The sequence below is a fragment of the Pseudorca crassidens genome, chromosome 19 (assembly GCF_039906515.1).
Source record: "Pseudorca crassidens isolate mPseCra1 chromosome 19, mPseCra1.hap1, whole genome shotgun sequence".
NCBI classification, from domain to species: Eukaryota; Metazoa; Chordata; class Mammalia; order Artiodactyla; family Delphinidae; genus Pseudorca; species Pseudorca crassidens.
This window is the reverse complement of record NC_090314.1, coordinates 43,423,502-43,445,210: the sequence shown is the minus strand read 5'-3', so window position 1 is coordinate 43,445,210 and position 21,709 is coordinate 43,423,502. Positions and strand designations below refer to the sequence as shown.

Genomic DNA, 21,709 nt, shown 5'->3' with positions numbered 1-21,709 from the left:
ATTACAGTTGTACAATTTTCATGTCATTGAAAGATTAATCTTTGAGGTAAAAATATATAAAGCTTCTCAGTTTTTCTACTAATTTTTTTAAACCTAACTTTCCCCCTCAATCTGCCCTTCCCCCCTCAAAATCTCACAGCCCTACCTTCCTTTCTGGAGGAAGCACAGGGCTGTCAGGAATTGATGCTCTTGGATTCTAATCTTGGCTGGCTGCCACTAACTCACTGTGAGACTGTGGACAAGGCATTTCCCTTCCCTAAGCCTCAGTTTCTTGCTCTGTAAACTGAGAAGTTGAATTAGGTGGTCTCTAGTTCCCTTTCTAGCTCTGGCCATCTATGATTCTATCAGGAAGAAGACACAAGTGTCCTTCCATCAGGAAGTGAGATATTCCTGCCCTTCACACCTTTCTCTCAGGGCCACTGCATAAAGAAGCTCCCCTGTAGATGCCTGCCTTTCTCATGCTGGCTTAACTAAAGGGACAAACAAGTGAGTTCCAGCAGGAGGCCAAACTCCTCTGATTATGAAGAAAAGATGTTAAAAAGGTGATCTAATTCTAACCTTGAATCTTGAAAGCAGATCGGAGAAAAGGCAGGTATGTGGCAGGAAAGAGTATGACAAGCATGCCCCCCTAACACACTAAGCACACTCACCCTAGGGAGCCCCGTATAACCAGTGACTGCTTAGCCAACACAACTGTGTGTGGATGGAAGAAGAAAGCGAGGACATGTGTAAACACTTCAGGAGCATAGACGTAAATGTCCGATCAATGCATATACACTCACTCCTGTTCTCTCCTACTTAGGCCTATACATGCCTTGTAAGAAGCTATAGTGGGAGGGGACACCACATCCCAGTCTTCTCCCTCCCCAAAGTCAGAAAGGAAGAGACAGTGAGACAGGAGATACTTGGCTTCCTATAAATTGTTTTGTCCTTCCTCACAGCTGCAATCAGAAGCTAAGGGCTCCCGCAGGCCTTGTTCTGATCTGCTGCAGGCAACAGAGGGTTTTTGAAACCGAGAGGACTTGGCTGCGGCCCCGTTTCAGCTGCCATTGGGGCTGCCTAATGGGCTCATTCGGGAAGACCCCCGCCGGCTGCACTAAAGAGTCCCCTGCCGACCCCTTCCCCAGTCCCAACCCAATTAATAAATGGGGGCTCCCACTTTATGGCTCTGGGAGCAGGAACCAGAGATACAAATGACCCCCAGGGAGGGAGAGAAAAAGGCCTTCCAAGAATCAAGCCAGAGAATTGTGCATCCACAGGCACATGCTGCCACAGGCTAGTCCTATCCCATTTTCAAAGCATTAAAGGGGAAGAAACTGGCAAAAAAACTGTATTTTCTTTCCCAGATCCAGAGTGGGATAGCATTCCTGAAGTCTGCGGGTACACCCCAGGAATAAACTCTCTTTCACTTGGTTCTCCAACCTGAAAAACGCAGAGTGCAGGTGATCATCTGGGCACATAGCATGTGCTCAACTATTTTCCAGGGGCTGTGCCTCCTCCTAGACTCCGCAATAATGAACATAGACATAGTCCATCAATTGGTTAATAAAGTAAACACTTTCTACTTATTAAAAACAAACCAGCTACCTCTTTCCAAGTTCTCATCACCATCAACAGCATAAATACATCCTGGGGTTATCATCTTCAGCCTATCTTCTATTCCTCCCCTCACATCCAAACTATCATCAAGTCTTGCTAATTCTACTGCCCCCTCTCTTTCATCTCCTTCCCCTTGTCCTACTCTAGTCCTGGCTCTTGGGGCCTTACATCTGGTTAAGAACAATAATATCCTAGCAAGCTTTCCTGCTTCCATGACCTAGTATAGCTGCAAAAGGCCTCAACGTCATATTCATCTCATCATGCTCTGCTGTGTTACTGCTTACCAAATCAAATTCAAATTCCTCATTCAGGCCAACAAGATTGCTCCTCCAACTTCGGTTCCTAATATTCCTTTCCCGTACTACCCTGACTACTCCACTCATAGCCCTCTGCACAAAACACATAAGCTTTCCATAAGTTTTCTCCCTCTGATCACCTTCCTCTCTTCTGTTTCATGTCCTCTATCCTCATTACCTTCGAGGAATCTTTTCTGGTTAACTCCAGTTTTTCTGATTACTTCTTTGCTTTGGTTCCTTCTGTACTATGTTACTATTTTATTTTATAACCTGCATTAATGTACTTATTTCCCTACTTCCCACCAGGTATAAGCCTCATCTCTCACTAGACCCAGAAGCTTCCTAAAGTTGGGACCCTCTCATCATCTTCCCCAGAAGTTGCCCTGTACTCAGGACATGATCCAGCTAATGATATTACTGCTCCCCATAGAAGCAGCCCTCATGGTATAATTCGGGATATCATATCAAACAACTACAAGAAATACAATCTTATTCTCAATGTCAGTTTTCAGGCTGCCACCTACCCTTACCAACATTGAACATGACTTCAAAGTGTGTTGCAAAACAAAACAAAAACCTAAAATATATATATATATACAGTAACCATAGGATTTTGTTTATCTTCTTAATTCATAGTATATATACTATTTTTTTAAGACCCCTTAGGATGAGAAGCCCCATTTTGTTCCCTATTTCTAAGATTAAAACTATGTTCTCAGGTCATGACCTGATTTTCTAGAATGAAATCAATCCCAGAGGCAATAGTAATCTTGTTTCCTACCAGCCTTGTCTCTAGCCTGCCTCTGACCCATCACATTTTTGGAAGGTACCTAGGAATAGAGAAGTTATTCATGAGTCTCTCTCAACTACTTAGCAAGTACTTCCTTAGATTAACCTCACTCTCAAATGTTGACTCCACTTCCTCTAGGTTAGCCCTGTGTGCTTAGACAGGCAAAAATTATCTGCCACCCCCCTTTATCTCCTACATATTGCTCAGGACAATAAGGATTTGCCTTTTATTCTTTCCATCCCTTGGCCTCAAGGTGCTTAATAATCCAGATAATAAAAGCAAAGGTACTATGGTATCTGACACAGTAGGTTCCAGACAACGTTAGTTCCCCATTCTTTCCCTTCTTCCTCCCAACACTTTCTCAACCGTTTTGGGTCTGTTTTTTCACTGGCTAACGACGGCACTGAACTAGACAAACTAATGTCCTTTTGTAGCTCTAACATTCTGTGACTCTAATTCACATCTTCTGGTTTGTTTGCTCTTCTATGCATCATCCTCACTTGGGTCTAAAATGAAGGGGAGAGGAATAATTAGCTTGCAGGTTGACCTAAAACATACAGAACCACTTGCAGGAGAGTTTTAGAACTCCAAAAATACAAATAATTTTTAGCTTGATGCATCCATATCATTTCCTTCTTATTCCTGAAATACTCTCTTGAACTACATAGATAGCAGTGCTAAGAAAAATGTCCTTGATATAAATTATTTGCTTAATATAATCTAGCTTCCCTTGTGAAACTGTCTGCAGAGCATCCCCCAGCTTAAGGGTTCCAGGCTCATCCTCCAACCATAAAGGTAACACTACTGTAATCAAGGGGACACTTTACTCTTTAATGGGGCTTCCTTGAAATGAATTGTGAACCTTTAAGGCACTTATCCCCTTTCAGTACCCCAACAACAATTTTTCCTTCCATCCTCATATCTGTATCTCTTCTTTATAAGCAATGATACACTGTTTCTTTCTGCAGCCCCACCCCCAGACTCCTCTGGTTCTCCCTTCTTTCCCTTATTTCCATCTCCTTCTCATATTGCTTCATTTTATATGAGGTCTTTGGTCCCCTAACAGAAATTGCAAATACTGATACAAGGCCAAACCTAGAAGTTCCTGAATTTATAAAAGGGATCAGACTCCTAGGCTTTTCTAGGTCTCTGAATTCAGCCTCCTTTCTCCAGGGCCAAAAGCATTCAAAACTGCGTTAGCCTTGGTAGGGAGGGCTATCTGTCTACAAGCTGATCCTCACCAAGGGTGTCCCTCATCAAACATAAGAGGAAGAAAGATCCTCTCCTTGAGACAACCCATCAGGCAGGCGCCTTCAACTAAAGACAAGACGCTCTCAAAGACCCAGGCTCTGCTCTTCACTTCGCTTTGCTACATTATAGCCTTTTTAAGGTTTCTCCATGTTGACGGCGTCAGGGATGGTTTGGCTCGGATACAATGTCCTTCATTCTTTTAGAGCTATCAATATTATCTTCAGGTTACAACTATGCCAGAGCAAAACATCCCCAAATCCATCTATTTCCAGGTCCTAGGGAACATATGTCTGAATGAATTTACTTTATGGCTATACCCTCTCATTCCAGAGAAGTATGATGTGGCTGAAGGCTGCATGTTGAGAAGGCTTGGCTAACAACTACCCACCTAGGGAGTATTAAAGACTAACTGCATATCAGCCTCTTTCTCTCAGCCTTGGACTAGCAATTCTTGAGACAGAGATATGAGAGCAACCCAGTGGTCCAGTGTTTTGGCAACCTAGTGATTAAATCACCAGGACATCAAAGCAACCCTCATCTGCTTTCTCAAGGATAGCAGGGCCCTCTTTTCAATCAAGCTTTACTTCCTATAGACACCATCTGCAACCGAGCTTCGAAATGTTATCAGCAAAAGCAACAGTCTCAGGATATGAGGGAAGAGAATGAAGAAGCAAAGGTTAACCAGTTAAAGAATCTCTTGTACCCCACACAACATATATTAAAAGCTCCTTTCATAGCTTTTAGCAATAAGAAAGTTATCTTACTTTCTCCTTCACCTCTCACCCCATTAAGTTGAGGATTTGGAATAGACATTTGTCTCCTGAATTGCTTCTCACTACCCTTCAAAACTACTAAGCAGCAATAACTCTAAATACCCTGCAGGGTTAATCAATCAATATTTCTGGCAGGACTAAAGCATGTGAGTTGGGTAGTGAGTTGGGAGAAGAGAGAAAAATAGGAAATGAAAGGAAGTGGGTGGACAGGAGATGGAGAGATAGCTGCACATGGTGAGGAGTGGTAGAGTACCACCAGTAATTCCTTTAGGTGTCATACCTCCCCCAACTGGCTTGGAGTATACTCTCACTTGAGAGTATTCCTAAGGCTATATAGGAACACTAGAAATGCCACACCTGGACAGTAAAATTAACCAAAGTGTCCAGGAATGCTCACCTTTCCTCTCAGGACAACCAGAAGACTCAGCAGTTCCATTTTTCCCTTGGAATGTTTGAATATTTACTCACTTGAGGAACTCCCCACTTCCATTCCACCTAGCCGTTCAGGATGACTAAGTTGTGAACAGAGAAGTAACTCAATACCAAAAAAAAAAAAAAAAAAAAAAGGCAAGCTATTGGGCAGTCTTTAGTAACAATGTAAATCCCAGTTCAGCACAAAGAATATTAACTGTTAACTTCCTTGAGGCATTAACCTTACCACACAGTTAAGGATGCCTGTCTAGGAAAAGATAGTGCCCAAGAAATTTAGGTACTGAACAGTATGGCTTCTACTTAGAAATAGCCTTGAGTGTGATAGAGAAAAAAGTCCAGGTTAGTTAGGTCCTCAACTTTCAGGCCCAGAATTGAAGACAGCCATTGCTATGAAGTGGAAACAATATTCTCTACTAGGTTGAAGTTCACACTCCTAGTCATGAACTTGCAGTACATAAAGACCAAAAACGAATTCCTTTTCTCTGGAGGGTAACAAGGAACACAGGACTCCAGGAAGTGGAACAATCTTGAGCCCTCCATTCTCCTTCTGGGTAAAGACATGACAGCCCACAGGCAAGGAAACATCTTACTTAAACTGTGGGGATTCAAAAACAAGCTGGCAACCCTCATCATCACGTTTTTGAATCAGATTTCTTCCCAATTTCCTTGTGCTGGTGTACCCCTTAACCTTGTATGATTGCTTACCCCACTCACAACTTCCTGATACCTGTTCTCCCCTCTTCCTGTCTCCTGATGCTTTTTTTTTTCCTGTCCTCTGCCTACTTATGTCATAACTAGCAGGACTGTAGCACATATTACAAGGGAACGTTTAGTCCCCAGTGTCCTAAACCATGAAAGGGAAGGGAAAGCAATTTTCTCATGTGGAGACAGGAAAAGATTTTGGAAATAATAGGAATTTTACCCTTATAAATAACTTCTATTTACTTCCTGGATTGGCAATGTATCAGGAAATCTCAACAGAACTAGCAACACTAATCCATCCCCATGCTGGCCCTACTCAAGGCAACACAGGAACTGGCGTGAGGGTGAGAGTTTCTGATTTAAGAGACTATTTTTTTTTGGTCTAAACAGCTTCTTACCAACTTCTCTTGATGACAGTTGAGCTCAAACCCACTTACCTCTCCTTTCAGGAGGAGTCAGGGTACATGAAGCTCAACTCTTTTGATGGCCTAGCACCATCATTACTTTTGTACAACTGTTTTTTACTTTAGAAAATCACATCTTATGATTTCCCCCAATTCTTTATTCTCTAGTTCCTAGTCTAGTGTTTTGAAGCACCTCTTCAAATCCTGAGAACTTTTTTTTTGTGATAATTTATGAGTCTACAGAGATTCTGAGACAAAGAACCCCTAGGATAAAGTGGAGGAGAAATGCCCTTTATACATATAATTAGATCTGCTCAAAGGGTACAGATTAAGAAGTAAATGCAATGGAGCAAAAGTGGTATAGTAACAGGAAATATTTAATTTTCCAATCTCCACTTTCCATTTTTATAAACTGAAAGAAAAAATTTAATATATTACAAAATATCTATACATAGACAAGGTAAACCCGATGGGGGGCAAAAACAAGAGAGAGAAAGGCATACAGTGTCAGGAACCTAAATCAGGGAGAGAGGTGGCAACTGACACTTTTCTGATGCAGCATTCTCTCTCAAAACCTGCTGGTAACCATTTTAGTACTGTAACTATATATGCATATTACACACACACACACACACACACACACACACACACGGTTGGGTGATGTCTATGGAATAAGCTAACAGAAATCCTACTTACAAATCTGTGCTAACTGCCCTGCTTTTAAACATATAGATCTGATGTTTTCAAATCCTTATTGTTCCCATGGACAGTTGAAGGAAAAAACTAAAGAAACTGGGTCAGGCAAATTTGTTTTCAAAACACAAAAATGATCATGGTCAAACCAGTTTTGCCTCTCATTCGTGAACAGAATCAGACTTCTCATCTGTTCAAAATAATGTATTTAATGGACAATATCTCCCATGGTTCAGTAACTAAAACCAAAACCACTTTTGAATATAATTGGGTTTGTAATTTTCTAATAGCCAAGCAGAAATTCTGCCAAACCTGTACTTCCATCACGTTTATAGATAACATAGCTGAAAAATTAGCAAATACCTCTTCTTCCTCCAGACAGATTACAGGTTGTTTCTTTGTCCCTCCGCCTTTAGAAATAGTCCAAAATATTTTTTTTCTTTTTAAAGGTTAGACTCCCAAAATGGGGGTGGGGGTTGAGATGGGATCATACATACACAAACACACACACACACATACTCATCCCCATCCCTAGTAGTAGGGATGGGGGAATGGAGACTTAAGTATATTATTTAGAGTATTTGGCATAATTAAAAATAAGGGGTGGAGAGGGAAAAACACTATTGATGACTGCTGATAACCAAAATACAATTAAAATATATAGAGAATTTTATTCATATTTGACGGGAAACCGATTTTTCTCACTGGATACTTTTGAAAGTATCCAAGGCTTAAGTTCTTTAATCAAAAATGGGAGAGCAGGGCTCAATGACTCTAATTCAAATATTCTAAAATATAAAGGCCCATGTCTGAGGACTAAGAAGTCAACAGACAAAAGGTTCAGATGAACTTTAATGCAATTTACCAATAGCATGTCAGTGAGCCTAGCAAATCTAATCGGACACACTGGTATAAAAAGCCATCAATGCCAAAATGGCTAGAAGGTTCTCTTTTTAATCAGTGTTTGGCCCTGAGGGCAAGGCCAGACCAAAACCCAGAGAATAATAAAGAAATGCACACACCGAATATCTGCCTATTTCAGTAACAGGGGAAAATAGTCTTCATGTAAGTATCAGAAGAGGGTTCTTCTTTCATTTCTTTAAAGTTTTTTTTTGTTGTTGTTTTTGTTTTATTTTTTAATTAACGCACCTCTCTCTTACAAGTAGTGTTTATTTTTTAATATAAGAACTTGGCATTGAAACATGAAACTTTGAGTTGAGGTCTGTAAACTATTCTCCAAGATGTTGAAACGTATTTGCCTTTTCTTTGTAAAACGGGACTAACCTACGTTTCACAAAGGTCTAGGTCTGTGCAGATAATTTATTTAAATGTTTATGTTTTTAAAACACATTATATGCTGGTACTCACACAAAACTGGAAGCCAGAATGAGAAACCTCCCAGGTTATCCCACCCTGAAAGCCTTTCCCTCTTCCATTTTGTTTATAATAAGGCAAAATTCTTGCCATGAAGTCATAATTTAACCCCTTTTACCAAAACCAAAATCAAACCTCTCTGGAGGAAAATCCCTAAAAGAATTGGCAGGATATACATGCTGAGATGTGTATATGTCAATACTGTTCTTTCTTATGGTCTGCTCTTTTAAAATTATTTTTTAAAAAAAGGTCTCAGGTAGTGATACATCTTCAGAAAAATATCCACCCTAAACTAAGTTACATTTCCATGTATTTTCAGGATGTATTTTTTTCTCTTTGACAATATTACAATGCTCTGTTTCAAAGGTTTTTCTTGACATAAAAATATATGCGTAAACAATATGTATGCTAACTGATCTTAGTAGCCCTCCATGTATGGAGGCATCATCTCCTATCCTAGCTCAGCAGCAATGTCCTAGGCTGGTTGCATCTACAAATCAACTTCACCATCAGAACGTGGTTTTAAAAAAACCAAAAAACATTTTAGAATTGAAGATTTACAGAGAACAATATAGGAGTTTGAATTTCCTTTCCTTTATTTCAAAAAAAGTAAAGAATTATCCCAGGTTTTTGGGCATCTCAACAATTATTTTTTTCCAAACAAATGCCTCAAAAAAGAGAGGACAGAGAGAGCGAGCGAAAGAAAAACTATAAAGATGGGGTAAAAAAGGTAAGAGATGGGGTAAAGTCTACCTACTTGCCCAAGAATGCCACTTTCTACAACCTGCTTCATGTGCAGGGAGAGATAGGGCATGTCTTTTCTCAAAGTGGAGCAAACTTTAAGGACAAGCAATTTATTTGGAAAAAAGGTATGTTCAAGATGCTCAATGGGGTAAAAAAAGAGTTCACTTGAAAGCAAAAATGTGAGATGGTGGAGAGGAAGGAAACATTTATTTAAATCAGCCAGTCACTCTGTTTCCCTTATAGCAAAAGCCTAAGAGCAGCTCAAATTTTGTGAACACTATTCTCTTAAAAAAACAAAAACAAAAAACCCACAAAACTTTAAAAACCTAAAGAGAGCCTCTCCTGAACCATCTCAGAATTGAAACTGTTTCCTTTTTCTTCTGCTCAAGAAGTACAGGCAATGAACTAATTAAACATTTACTTTTCAATTTAATGACCCTCTCCGTATTCTCTACTTATATTTACTAGGTAGAGCTGAAGTAAATGTTCTGGCTATAGCCCATCCAGGGGGAACTGGTGCCAACATCACTATTTTATAAGTCGCTTGCTAGTGGCAAGTGAGCAAGAAATACAACAGACAGCTTTGCAGTAGCCAAATGCAGATGATTACCTCACTCTGGCAAATGATTTCATTAAAGGTTCAGAGGACTGGGTGGAAGGATGGATAGGGAAGGAATCGTTCAGGACTCTGAAGTCTCTGGGTTAGTAAGGAACTCCTCTCCCTCTTCCCCCTCTTGGAGGGACTCTTGTAGGCCCCCGATAGAGTTTTCCATAAGCAGAAGACTGAGCTGGGGCCCCCCAGTTAAGGCCTGCTCCTGAGCTGCTGGCCCCAGTGGTTCCTGGCCCCAGCTCCCCATAGTTTTGCAATTTGGTCTCTGCATGTACCACAGAGTTGCTGCTTCCCTCAGCCTTCAGGAATGGTTGCCCGACCACTGAGTGTAATGCTAAGGGGACCCTGGCAAAACGGAGGTCCTGGTCCCCTGGGAACTGCACTGACCCTGTGCCCTGGTAACTGCTAGACTCCCCAAGGTGGCTCACAGAGCCCGAGAAGGTCCTGTTCTTCACCAGGGTCTGGGCCAAGGATTCTGTCAAGGCTGGACCAGAGTGGCGTTCATCAGTGTCAGTGGCACTGAACCCTGTTTCAGGCCCATCATTGTTTCCGTAAGTCCTGTTGGGATGGGGTCGGGTGGAGTAATCCATTGGTCTCAAGGCCTGGTGCTCATGTGGCAGGTGGCCAGGAGGCTCTGCTTCAGGCTGGGATAAAAGTTGCAGCAAGGCGGCTGTCACGGCTGGGTTCAACTCCTGGGGGGCGCTGGAAAGATCGCCTTCAACCAGAGGGGGTGGAGGTGGCGGCGGTGGAGGTCCGGGGGGCTCAGGGGGCCTCTTCTCTGGTGGAAGAATGTGAGGAGGACATGCTGTGGAAGGGTTACTTCTTTTAAACACCATCTTAAAAATCACATGTGACTATAAACACAAACACACAGACACACACAGACACACACACACACACACTGCCCGACATAAACAAATATCAATACAAGTAACCAAATATATATAAAGAATAAAACCTTGGGATCAGGAAATCGCAATTTATAAATAAAATCAAGTGATTAAAAGTAAAACAGTTGCATTCTGGATCTAACAGCTGGTGTAAAAAGATCATATATTTCAAATGATTGTCCTGATTTTTGTCTGAGATTTCCTCCATTTCCTTCCTTAAGGAATTGTCCTAATATGTAGGCTGTTGGTAGCCTCCCCGCCCCTTTTTTGCTGTTGGATCAAAACATTAATGAAAATTAGAAAGAAGGAAGATGAGAGGGAACAATACAAATGCTGTGGTCACATATCTAGGACATAATCTTGCTGTACAATAGGAGACCTTATATGGACTTAGCTAACACATTTTACAGAACGTTTGATGATATAAGGTTAACACGTAAAACAGAACTAAAAGAATATACAGGAGAGCTGAAATAAAGTAAAAACCTTCCATTACCGTCATGTATAAATTATACACTTGCTTCTCCCAACTTGAGTCCCTTTTCCCCATAATCACATTCTGAAGAATAGGATATTAACCACCATACTGTCATTCAGTTTCCTTTGTTACAGTAATTATAAAAAATCACTATAGCAATGTCATGCAGAATGGGATGTTGATAAACATCTGTTTATCTTGGAGACAGTGACAAGAAACGAGTATTTAGAAATGTATTGAACTAATACTACACTTTGTCTTTCCAAAGATCTTACTAGAACCACTCCCTAAAGTTTTTGTCACCCACTGCTGGATTACTTTGCCTAACCATGGCAATCATTGTCTGATAATGAACTCCTGCCAAGGCAAGAGACTAGACATGTACAATGGCGTGAGTTTGAGGACACACAAAACCAAGTACAATCAGAACTGTGACTTTAGAGAGTTGGGAGTCATCCTGCTGAAGAAAAGACTTAAAGTTTTGGGATATCTTCCAAATGATTGATTTTTCTGTTCCCTATGGAAGCATATTTTTAAATGTCCATATAATCAATTCTTTATTATTATCTGAGATTGTGATATAAAGTCATTACTCAGGCAAGCCAAAAGTAGTTTTTATAGTTATCATTAGGTATTTTGGTTGTATATTTATCACAATTATATTTTGCAAAAACAATCAGGAAAGTAAGCATGCCCTTAGCGTGCAGATGAAAGTACTCTGAAAACACTACAAAACTGTTGAGCAGTAGGAGGATAAGGTCGGTGTGTAACATACAAGTAGGGTGACCAAGAGTCCCAATTTGCCTGGGACTGAGGGGGTTCCCAGGTTGCTTTCAGTTTTAAAACCAGGACAGTACAGGGACAAGGTGGTCATCCAATATACAATACGCACCCAAGCTACTTGTTAACAGACTGGCTGGTTGACTAGGTGGTAGAGAAAACTGAATTAAAGGACAAAAGAATTAGCTATAGAAAACTCACAACTTGAAAAGTAGACATCCAGAAAAAGGAGAGCTAACTGGACTACAAACATCTATAGATTTCAGAGCTTTTTGCCATGAACACTACATATCTCACTACATAAGAACATCAATCACAGTACCAGTTATTTTTTAAAGTATTTTTGGTCTGTACATGAAATGGAACACCAGTTTTTTTGGTTTTTTTTTGTTTGTTTGTTTTTTTAATACTAAGGGCAAACAACTTTAAAAATGCCTAACTGCAAAAATGGACAAAGCTACACTTATTTTCTTCCATCTATACTACTTTTCATATTTGCCTTTTATGTAAATAGCCTAGTTGTGTTTCAACAGAACTAATTCTTGAGCTCACATTCTTTCACATGTATGAGAGGATGAAGACTATTTCAAAATAGCAAAGGCAGATGGATTGTAAAGAACTATTAAAGGTTAATAAAACATCTTAAGAGAATTAAAAGTAAAGATCACATTAAAAAAACATACTGTTATAAGATTCAAAGTATTAACAATAATGCCAATCCTTAACAGCCTGTACCGATGGCGGGAGGGATTAATGAAATACACAAATAACTTAAAACTTCATTTTACTCATTAGATTTCAACCAAAACCCTTTCCCAACGAGTACAGAATAGCTAAACAGTAGCCAAAGTGATAGATTTTTACCTTCTCTGGCTAACTCAGTCTGCCCTCTGGTGGAAGTGCTAATGAACACTAAAATGGCCAAATGAGAGGTAGCAGGGGAGAAACAAGAACATAGAGACATTGGAGAGACACCAACGGGATAATCCAAAAGTGACTGTAATCATTAGGAATGGCATTTCTACTCTCCTCTGAAAAGTAAATCCAACAATTTCTGGCCATGAGCCAGGCCTTAATTTTAGTTCAATTTCACCATTTGGCTGATAGCTTGTTGACTCAATTACTGGGTGAATTTCTTTCAATCACTATGCCATTGAACTTGAACAACTTCTTTCAGGTATTTTGATTATAGCTGAATTTTTTTTTTTTTTGGTTGGGGGGTGGGTGGTGGTGCAAGGAAGGAAGGTATGAGAGATAAGACAAAAAGGCCTACTTTAATTCTAGATTTGCTTTCTCTGTTATTCCACGTCCTGGAGTCTCTTAAAAACAACTAGAATTGTTATGGCATAATAGCAAAGTGAATTAAGAAACACATTAAAAAGAAACACATTAACAAAGTATAGGAATTCTAGTTCTGCCTCTGCCAATAATATGATTTCAGCAGTGGGACCATAGGCAGGCTTATTTAAACTCCCTGGATTGCAGTTTCCCTATCTATAAAGTAAGCGGGTAATTTTATTTATGTTACCTTCTGTTTTTTTTTTAACTTTACATATGATAAATAGTTTATATATTTGACCTTGTGCTAGTGGAAATAAGGCATATATTCTCCATACCAACCCATATGAAATGTGAATGCAACAGCCTAAAAGTTGAAGGTTAGTGTACCCCATCAGACCTTGTACATCTTCTCATTCCCCAATTCATGGGGTCTTCATGGACAGCAAAAATTTCCAAGGAGTTGGAATCACTTTCAGATAAGTAAAGATTTTGCAAGTAAAGACTGTGAATCAGAATTCATTAGAAAATTTAAACTTCTTTTCCCTCGAATAAATTGTATGCTGTGGTCATCTGAGATCAAGGTATACATATTTCCTTTTTTCAGATTTTTTTTTTTTAATATAATGCTCAATTCCTAATCTGGGGTCCATTTAATTATCTCTTTCAGGAACACAGATTTAAAGGAATCATTTTTATATGCTATTTTTTGGAAAGGAAATGTACTTTGTTAATTATCTACTTAGAAATCTCAAATTATTCTTCAGGAGATTAACAATGATATCTTATTAGGGCTTTCTTGACTGTATGTTTCTGGCGAGACTCTGGTATCTAGCATCCACTATACTAGAGTACAATTGACTATTTGTACAATCTGATAATGGTTTGTTTGGAAGGCAGATTTTCAAGTGCCAATACTAGCTGGCCACCACACACACAGTGGTTCAAGATGCATCACTAGCTACAGTTGTGGTTTCCTTGTGTGAGAACACAGGGACTTTACTTACCTACTTCCTAGGAAATGGAAAGATGGAAAAACAATCAGTACATGAAAGGTGCTTTAAGAAGCTTTGAGACTTAAATAAAAGAAGCTGGGCAAGAAATACAGCACTTGGTGCTATGTTCTCCTGTAGACTAGGTGACAGAAAGACTGAAACCGAGGCCACTGATGTGAAAAAGAAAATGTTAAGAGATTTTTAAGAGGATCAACAGCACCTGAGCTCAATGAGATTCATGACCGGTCTGTTTACCTGCTGCCTCCTCCTGTGGCATTGTGGGAGTTCTTCGGGGCCCCTGTGGCCCACTGTTCTTGTCACTGTTGTTTTCCTCCAGGTTGCCTGCTGGCTCCTGGGTTTTCATTAGTTGACTCAAGAGAACTGCCAACATATTCTGCATGTCAGCTGGTGTGCTTGAAGCTTCAGGGGTTGTCTGTTCTGCGGAAGGTTGGACCACTGGGGCAGGGGGTGCCTCCTTCAAAGATTCCTCTGGGGCCGTGGGCTCTGAGTCCTGCTGGTGGGAAGTGGCTTCTGTTAGGGCACTGATGGATTGGTTCAGGGCCTCCAGCTGCTGCTGTATCTCTGGATTGGAGTGGATGTTAAGCAGCTGCGCCATTTGAGGAATACTCAGGTCGGTTTGGCTCTGGAGCAGGTTCAATAACACTGCCAATTCACTTTGATTCAACTGCTGTGTGATGTCACCGAGGCCTGTGGAGAGACAGTTGAGCCAATATAAGAGGATGAGGCAAGGCAAGGACCTCTGCCTTCTTCAATTGGCAATAGCAACTTACAATACCCAATGAATGAAGTTTCACTTTGAATGTCTCATTTTTCATGCCTCCAACTGTCATGACACATTTGTTATTCTTTATATTTTCACTTAAAAATACAGGGACTAATTAAAACATCTCTGTATTGTGAGTAAAAGTGACTTCATTTTATCTATATTCTTCAAGGTCAGTGATTTTCAACCCTTACTGTACATCAGAATAGGAGAGGTTTTTTGTTTGTTTTTTTAATATCTTTATTAGAGTATAATTGCTTTACAATGAGAATAGGAGAGATTTTAAAATTCAGAAGCCTCAGGTCCCATCCCTAGAGATCTGGCAATTGTTTGGAGGTGTTTACATTTAAAGCTTTTTAGATGATTCTAATGTGCAGCCAGAATTGAAAACCACTGTTTTAAGTGGACAAGGAAGGAAAAATGAGCCAAGGAAGGAATAGCTGTAGTTCAGAAAAAATGGTTGCACCACAGGAGAGCTACTTTGTTGTTTATAATAATTCATTATTACACAGTTTTTGATATATTTAGATCAAATAACAGGCTACAGAACTAACTACATTTAGCAATTGTGACTTAACATGATTAAATTCTAAGAAGATCTTATCAAATCTAACATAAAACAGGGCTCCAGTTATGTTAGAGAGCCATGGGTAATCTAATCTTAAATTAAAACACACATACACACACAGGGCTTCCCTGGTGGCGCAGTGGTTGAGAGTCCGCCTGCCGATGCAGGGGACACAGGTTCGTGCCCTGGTCCGGGAAGATCCCACATGCCGTGGAGCGGCTGGGCCCGTGAGCCATGGCCGCTGAGCCTGCGCATCCGGAGCCTGTGCTCCGCAACGGGAGAGGCCAAAACAGTGAGAGGCCCGCGTACCACAAAAAAACAAAACAAAACACACACACACACACCCTTGCACTTGACCTTCAAAATCTGCCAAGTGCTTAGTAAAAGCACAAAGGCTCTATCCCAGCACTGCCAGCACTGACCTATTGCATCCCCAGCCCCAGGCTCCACCCTGCCAGGAGCAGGCTGAGGTGGTGCTGGGCTGCTGTTCTTCACAGGCTCAGCACTTGTCCCTGAGATAGTTTCTTTTCGAGAGGCTTTGGGTGGAGGTGGCTCCTCTACCAAAACACCACTTTGTCGCTGCCGTCGCCGTTTCTTACTCCATAATTCATGGCAATCCTGCCAGTGGGGGAGGCTGGAAAAAGACAAAAGAAATGTGTGTGGGAATGCAGTAGTGAGTGAATGGAGGAACAAGAGATTAAAATGGGAAGGCAGCGGCTTCCCTGGTGGTGCAGTGGTTAAGAATCCGCCTGCCTGGGCTTCCCTGGTGGCGCAGTGGTTGGGAGTCTGCCTGCCAATGCAGGCGACATGGGTTCGTGCCCCAGTCCGGGAAGATCCCACATGCCGCGGAGTGGCTGGGCCCGTGAGCCATGGCCGCTGAGCCTGCGCATCCGGAGCCTGTGCTCCGCAGCGGGAGAGGCCACAACAGTGAGAGGCCCGCATACCGGGGGGAAAAAAAAAAAAAAAGAATCTGCCTGCCAATGCAGGGGACACGCTGGGTTCGATCCCTGGTCCGGGAAGATCCCACATGCCATGAAGCAACTAAGCCCATGTGACACAACTACTGAGCCCGCGTGTAGAACCCACAAGCCACAACTACTGAAGTCCATGCGCCTAGAGCCTGTGCTCTGCAACAAGAGGAGCCACAACAATGAGCAGCCCACACACCGCAACAAAGAGTAGCCCCCGCTCCCCGCAACTAAAGAAAGCCTGCGCACAGCAATGAAGACCCAACGCAGCCAAAAATAAATAAATAAATTTTAAAAAATAAATAAAATAAAATGGGAAGGCAAAGAGCAAGGGGAAATAGAAAGGATAAGGAAAATATAAAACTAACCAGAAAAGTTAGTAAACAGATAGTAGCAGTGTAAATAGAATCATGGCATATTGTAGTCTGAGAAACTAAAAATCCAAAAGCCCAAAGAATTTCTTTCTACAGTGAGAAATGAAGATGTTGCTAATACCACAGACACACTTGCTATATAAATGCCCATATTCCAGTCAAACAGTTAAGTTTTATAACTGTTCTTGCTTGGCATAACAAAAATAAAGGAGACCTTTACTGGTCAAGTTTCAGTTGGGAATAAATAGAACAGAGGTGACTGCCTTGTTAATATCTACAAAAAGTCCAGGCAAGGTAATTTAAATCTTGGAACCACGTGAGAATATCATGATTAAATCACCTCTGTGTAAAATCGATTTATGTATTACTTGGTCTGTAAGGACCAAAAAACTGGTTCTTTCTTCTTTCTGCCCACTGAATTTCATGACTGGATATTTTCATTTGTGAGGTTTATTAGTATATTTTAACATATTTCCAGACTTTCCTATACTCAATAAATTCCAGTAAGTCAAACCTTACCACAATAAAGATTATCATAGCCAAAATTTCTCTATAACAAGTTTCCAATTTTTACTAAAAAGCTTACATATTTCAATCACATTCAGTGTATCAAAATTCAAACACAATAAATGAATTCGAACATTTCTTTGGATTATCAGATTTGTAGATATTACCTGTTCGTGTACTAACATCTCATACATTTAAGATACACAGTATTTCTATAAGAAAGAAATGCCCAAAAACTCTGACATGAAAGCTATAATGCTGTCAGTGAGAGTCAAAGATTTTTATCTATCAGAATGTGAGATGTGAGTGTAGAACCTCTGAGGATCTCATACAATACAGGAAATTAATAAGATTCTGATGGAAGAAAGACACATTCATAGACCATATTTTCTATATCAAAATTCAGGACATATGGCTTGATAGTGAGACAAACTATTTAAAATTAGGACTGTCCTTGCACGTGTGGGATAACATGGTCACCACAGATATAGGGAATTAAGAAAGATGAAATGGTTAAAAGCAAAAATTAGAAGGAATACTTTCAAAGAGGTTATATAGAGCAATATGCTGGGGATCCAGGGACAAAAGAAGATAGCATGAGTCCAGTTAGAACAAATATCATATCTAAATCTATTCCTTGTTTAAGAAAAAAACATAAAGCAATAAACTTATCAACCATAATACTCAAGGACACCTCTCTATTTGGTTGGCCACTGCAGTTCCTTTTTTAAAAAACCTATTATTTTGAGTTTCTCATCTCCTGAAGCCTCGGGAAGGTTTAGGGTCACTACATGGCCACCAGCACTTACTCTGGAGGATCCATTTTGCTGAGCTCGACATCTTTAAGGAAGTCACTCTGCAGGGTCTGTTCAGCTGTACAACGTTTGCTAGGATCTAACGTCAGCATGTGGTCCAGTAAATCAAGTGCTGCTGAAGGAATGCTGTGAAAAGGAAGAGAGAAAGAATGAGTTCACAATGACCCCACAGTTCTTAAACCGGTAACCTTATGTCAAAGGTCTCTGAATTTCCAGCTCCATGTAAAACTATGGGAAGGGAGTTGGAACCTGGCTAAACAAGCAAGCAGATTTACTTCCACAAAGGATTCAAGAAATGCAATAGTAATACAGGTAGAAAACATGAAGCCAGCAGTTTTATTCTTTTTGTTTTAGGAAGATCAAAAGGACTATGAGAAAACTTGTATATCATTCAAAATAAAATGGTTTTCTATCAGCTAAAGCCTTCATATGAGAAAATTACAAAAGGGCTATGATAAAACTCATACTGCTCAAAAATAAAATGTTTTCCTATGGTGTGTTTTCATAATAAATTGGGACAGCACTAACTCCCTAGGACAGGAAAAAGTCAAGTCCAAACAACAGCCAAACACAGAAACTAGATGTACACATTTGTCAAACTCACAAAGAGAATTCTTCTCGTAGGCGCCTTCTATATTGCTTCTTCGGTTTCATTGTATTGAAGTAGGGCAGCTTGATAACATCAGGCCACACAGCTGGACAAGGGCTACCACAGAGTCGACTGAAAACAAAGCAAAAAGCAAGAACAAGGAAGTCAGTGAGTCAGCATCATAAATTCTGGAGATTCTAGAAGCAGAAATTATTACCTCCTCAGGTCTGGGGGATCTTGGCTTATTAAGTTAAAAGGCATGCAGAGAGATAAAACCTGACCGCACTGCTTTAAGGACAGAAGGAACAGGACAGAAAGACTGGTTACATGATAGTGAAGAGATAATACTGGCACAATAGTCCAAAATGATCCACAGATTTGGTTTTGTAAAACATGTTCTTAATCCTCCACATAGGTTTCAACTACCAATTTTGTTCTGTTCAGTTAATAATAATTTCAAAGCGCTGAGCTGGTCCTATAATGTCCCTAAAAGGGAAAACTAGCAGAAGAGAGCCTAAGTCTGGAATTTTGATGGAAAACTGAATTTACTGCATAACACATGAGTTACACACCACCTTTTAAAAAAAGTCTACATTAGGGCTTCCCTGGTGGCGCAGTGGTTGAGAGTCCGCCTGCCGATGCAGGGGACACGGGTTCGTGCCTGGGTCCAGGAAGATCCCACATGGCACGGAGTGGCTAGGCCAATGAGCCATGGCCGCTGCGCCTGCGCGTCCGGAGCCTGTGCTCCGCAATGGGAGAGGCCACAACAGTGAGAGGCCAGTGTACCACAAAAAAAAAAAAAAAAGGTCTATATTAGCCTGTCGTATTCTTCCCCTTAATCTTATTGAAAAGAAATAAAACAAAACAGAAAACAAAACTCAAGTTCCATCCCAACCCCAGACCTTCCCCAAATCCTCTATTACAGACTCCCTTTTATAATTATCTGTTTACCTGATGCATCACTTACTAAACTCTGAGTTCTCTGAGCAGGGACCTATCTTATTTATCTCTGAATCCTAAAGTTTAAGAGATAGGAATTTATCTCAGGCTCTAGGAACAGGCTCAACGAATGTTTGCTGGATAAAGTTGATCTTAATCTAACCTAAATAAGAATGCAACAGCCATCCTGAAAACAGCATGTTTTTATATGAAGAACTAATAAAAAAAATGCCAAGAAAGACCTAAGAAGTAAGTGGAATACAACTTCTTTCCATATACAACCCATGACAAAATATATGGTAAACCTGACTGAGTGAAGAGAAACTTACGTAGACATAAGGAGCATAAACTCACTTAGTAGAATGACTGAAAAGTGTTAGAAATTAGAGGATGAGATTACCTATCACCCCTGGGCACTCAGAGCACATGCACAGCTGTACCTGATCAGTTCTAGCTGAGCCAGTTCCAGATTGGCTTGAAAAATTGGCTTCTTTGTGAACAGTTCCCCAAGGATGCATCTAGAAAGAATAAAAATGAGAGGTCAGAAGAGAAATCCCTGGAGCCTATTTAAAGTGTGTCTCAATAAACTTTTATAGTATATCAGACTGTATCTGATATACTAAATAAGCCCAAAACTCAGGGTCTGAGTTTCATAAAAGAAAATATTTCTTGCAGTGAAAATAGTACAAAAGATTTAGATTTGCTGGTAGATCAAACTTTTGCCACCTATAAAGGACAGTCTATAAGCAGAAAAAAGGAGTCAAGAAGCCTTTTCTATCAATTCCACTGTAAATTTAGGAAATAACTAAACACTGAAAAACACACACTTCAATTTTACAAAGATGCTCAGCAGTTTCAGCAAAAAGAATATTAGCCTTTTTCGTTCATCTGCTCTACAGAATGTGCACTATGTACATGTACAGCCCTCTTGGCACTGTATTTGTAAAGAAAAGTTTATTGTCATCAGTCAGGATCAGTTTCAATAGGACTTTCAAACACATTATGCTTAAACACTCTTACCATTTTGAAAAGGCCTTTCAAAACTATATTGACATATTTACACAGTCTCCAAGTATCTCTCCACAAATTACTTAATTACAAAAGGAAAACTGATAACTATTTAGTGTGGAAAAAAGACAACACCTTAACCAAGTAACCAAAATTAACATCATCAGTAAGAGGCAAACAGGGTTCATGTAAATACAAATGTAATACCCTAAAAAAAAACATTTATGAAATAAAAAAAAAATGAAATTCTGCCATTTGCAACAACATGGATGGACCTAGAGGGTATTATGCTTAGTGCAATAAGTCAGCTAGAGAAAGACAAATACTGTATATTATCATTAATATGTAGAATCTAAAAAATAAAACAAATGAATGAATATAACAAAACAGAAATAGACTCACAGATAGAGGGAAAAAACTAGTGGTTATGGGGAGAGGGACTTGGAGAAGGTCAAGATAGGGGTAGGGGATTAAGAGCTACAAACTACTATGTATAAAACAAATAAGCTACAAGCATACATTGTACAGTACAGGGAATATAGTCAATATTTTATAGTAACTTTAAATGAAACATAATGTACAAAAATTCTGAATCCCTATGTTGTACACCTGAAACTAATATTATAAATCAACTAAACTTAAAAAAGAACACTTATGGAATATTCCAGCCAAAATCAAAACCAAAAAAAGGCTAAGGAACTGTTCCAGATTAAAGAAAGAAAACTAAATGTAGTATATGATAAAGGACTGGATCCTCTATCAGGTGAAGTATTGTTTCCAGGACATTATGAGGGTACCGACAAAATCAGAGTATGGAATGTAGGTTAAAGTACTCTATTAAATATATTGTATCAATGTTAAATTCCCTGTATTTGATAATTATACTGTGATTGTAAGAGAATATTTTTGTTTTTAGGAAACGTACACTAAATATTAAGAGGGAAAGGAGCATGATACATAGAACTACTTTCAAATAGTTCTGGAAAAACATATATGGTATACATATATAAACGCACATTTTATTCTATGTATATACTGTACGTTGTATTATATGTAAGTACATATATA

General features: G+C 39.8%; 1 protein-coding gene across 8 annotated transcripts in view; it reads right to left on the bottom strand.

Moving 5' to 3' along the window:
* CDK12 (cyclin dependent kinase 12) overlaps positions 1–21,709 on the bottom strand; it is a 64,399-nt gene that overhangs the window by 14,052 nt on the left and 28,638 nt on the right. For 2 of the 8 annotated variants that reach the window (XM_067716525.1, XM_067716526.1), the window contains exons 9-14: positions 20,074–20,151; positions 18,710–18,826; positions 18,100–18,231; positions 15,864–16,075; positions 14,345–14,797; positions 10,056–10,473 (exon numbers count right to left, since the gene is read on the bottom strand). In XM_067716525.1, the coding sequence (XP_067572626.1) occupies positions 10,056–10,473; positions 14,345–14,797; positions 15,864–16,075; positions 18,100–18,231; positions 18,710–18,826; positions 20,074–20,151 (1,410 nt within the window). The other 6 variants (XM_067716522.1, XM_067716523.1, XM_067716528.1 and 3 more) reach the window with 4 other exon arrangements.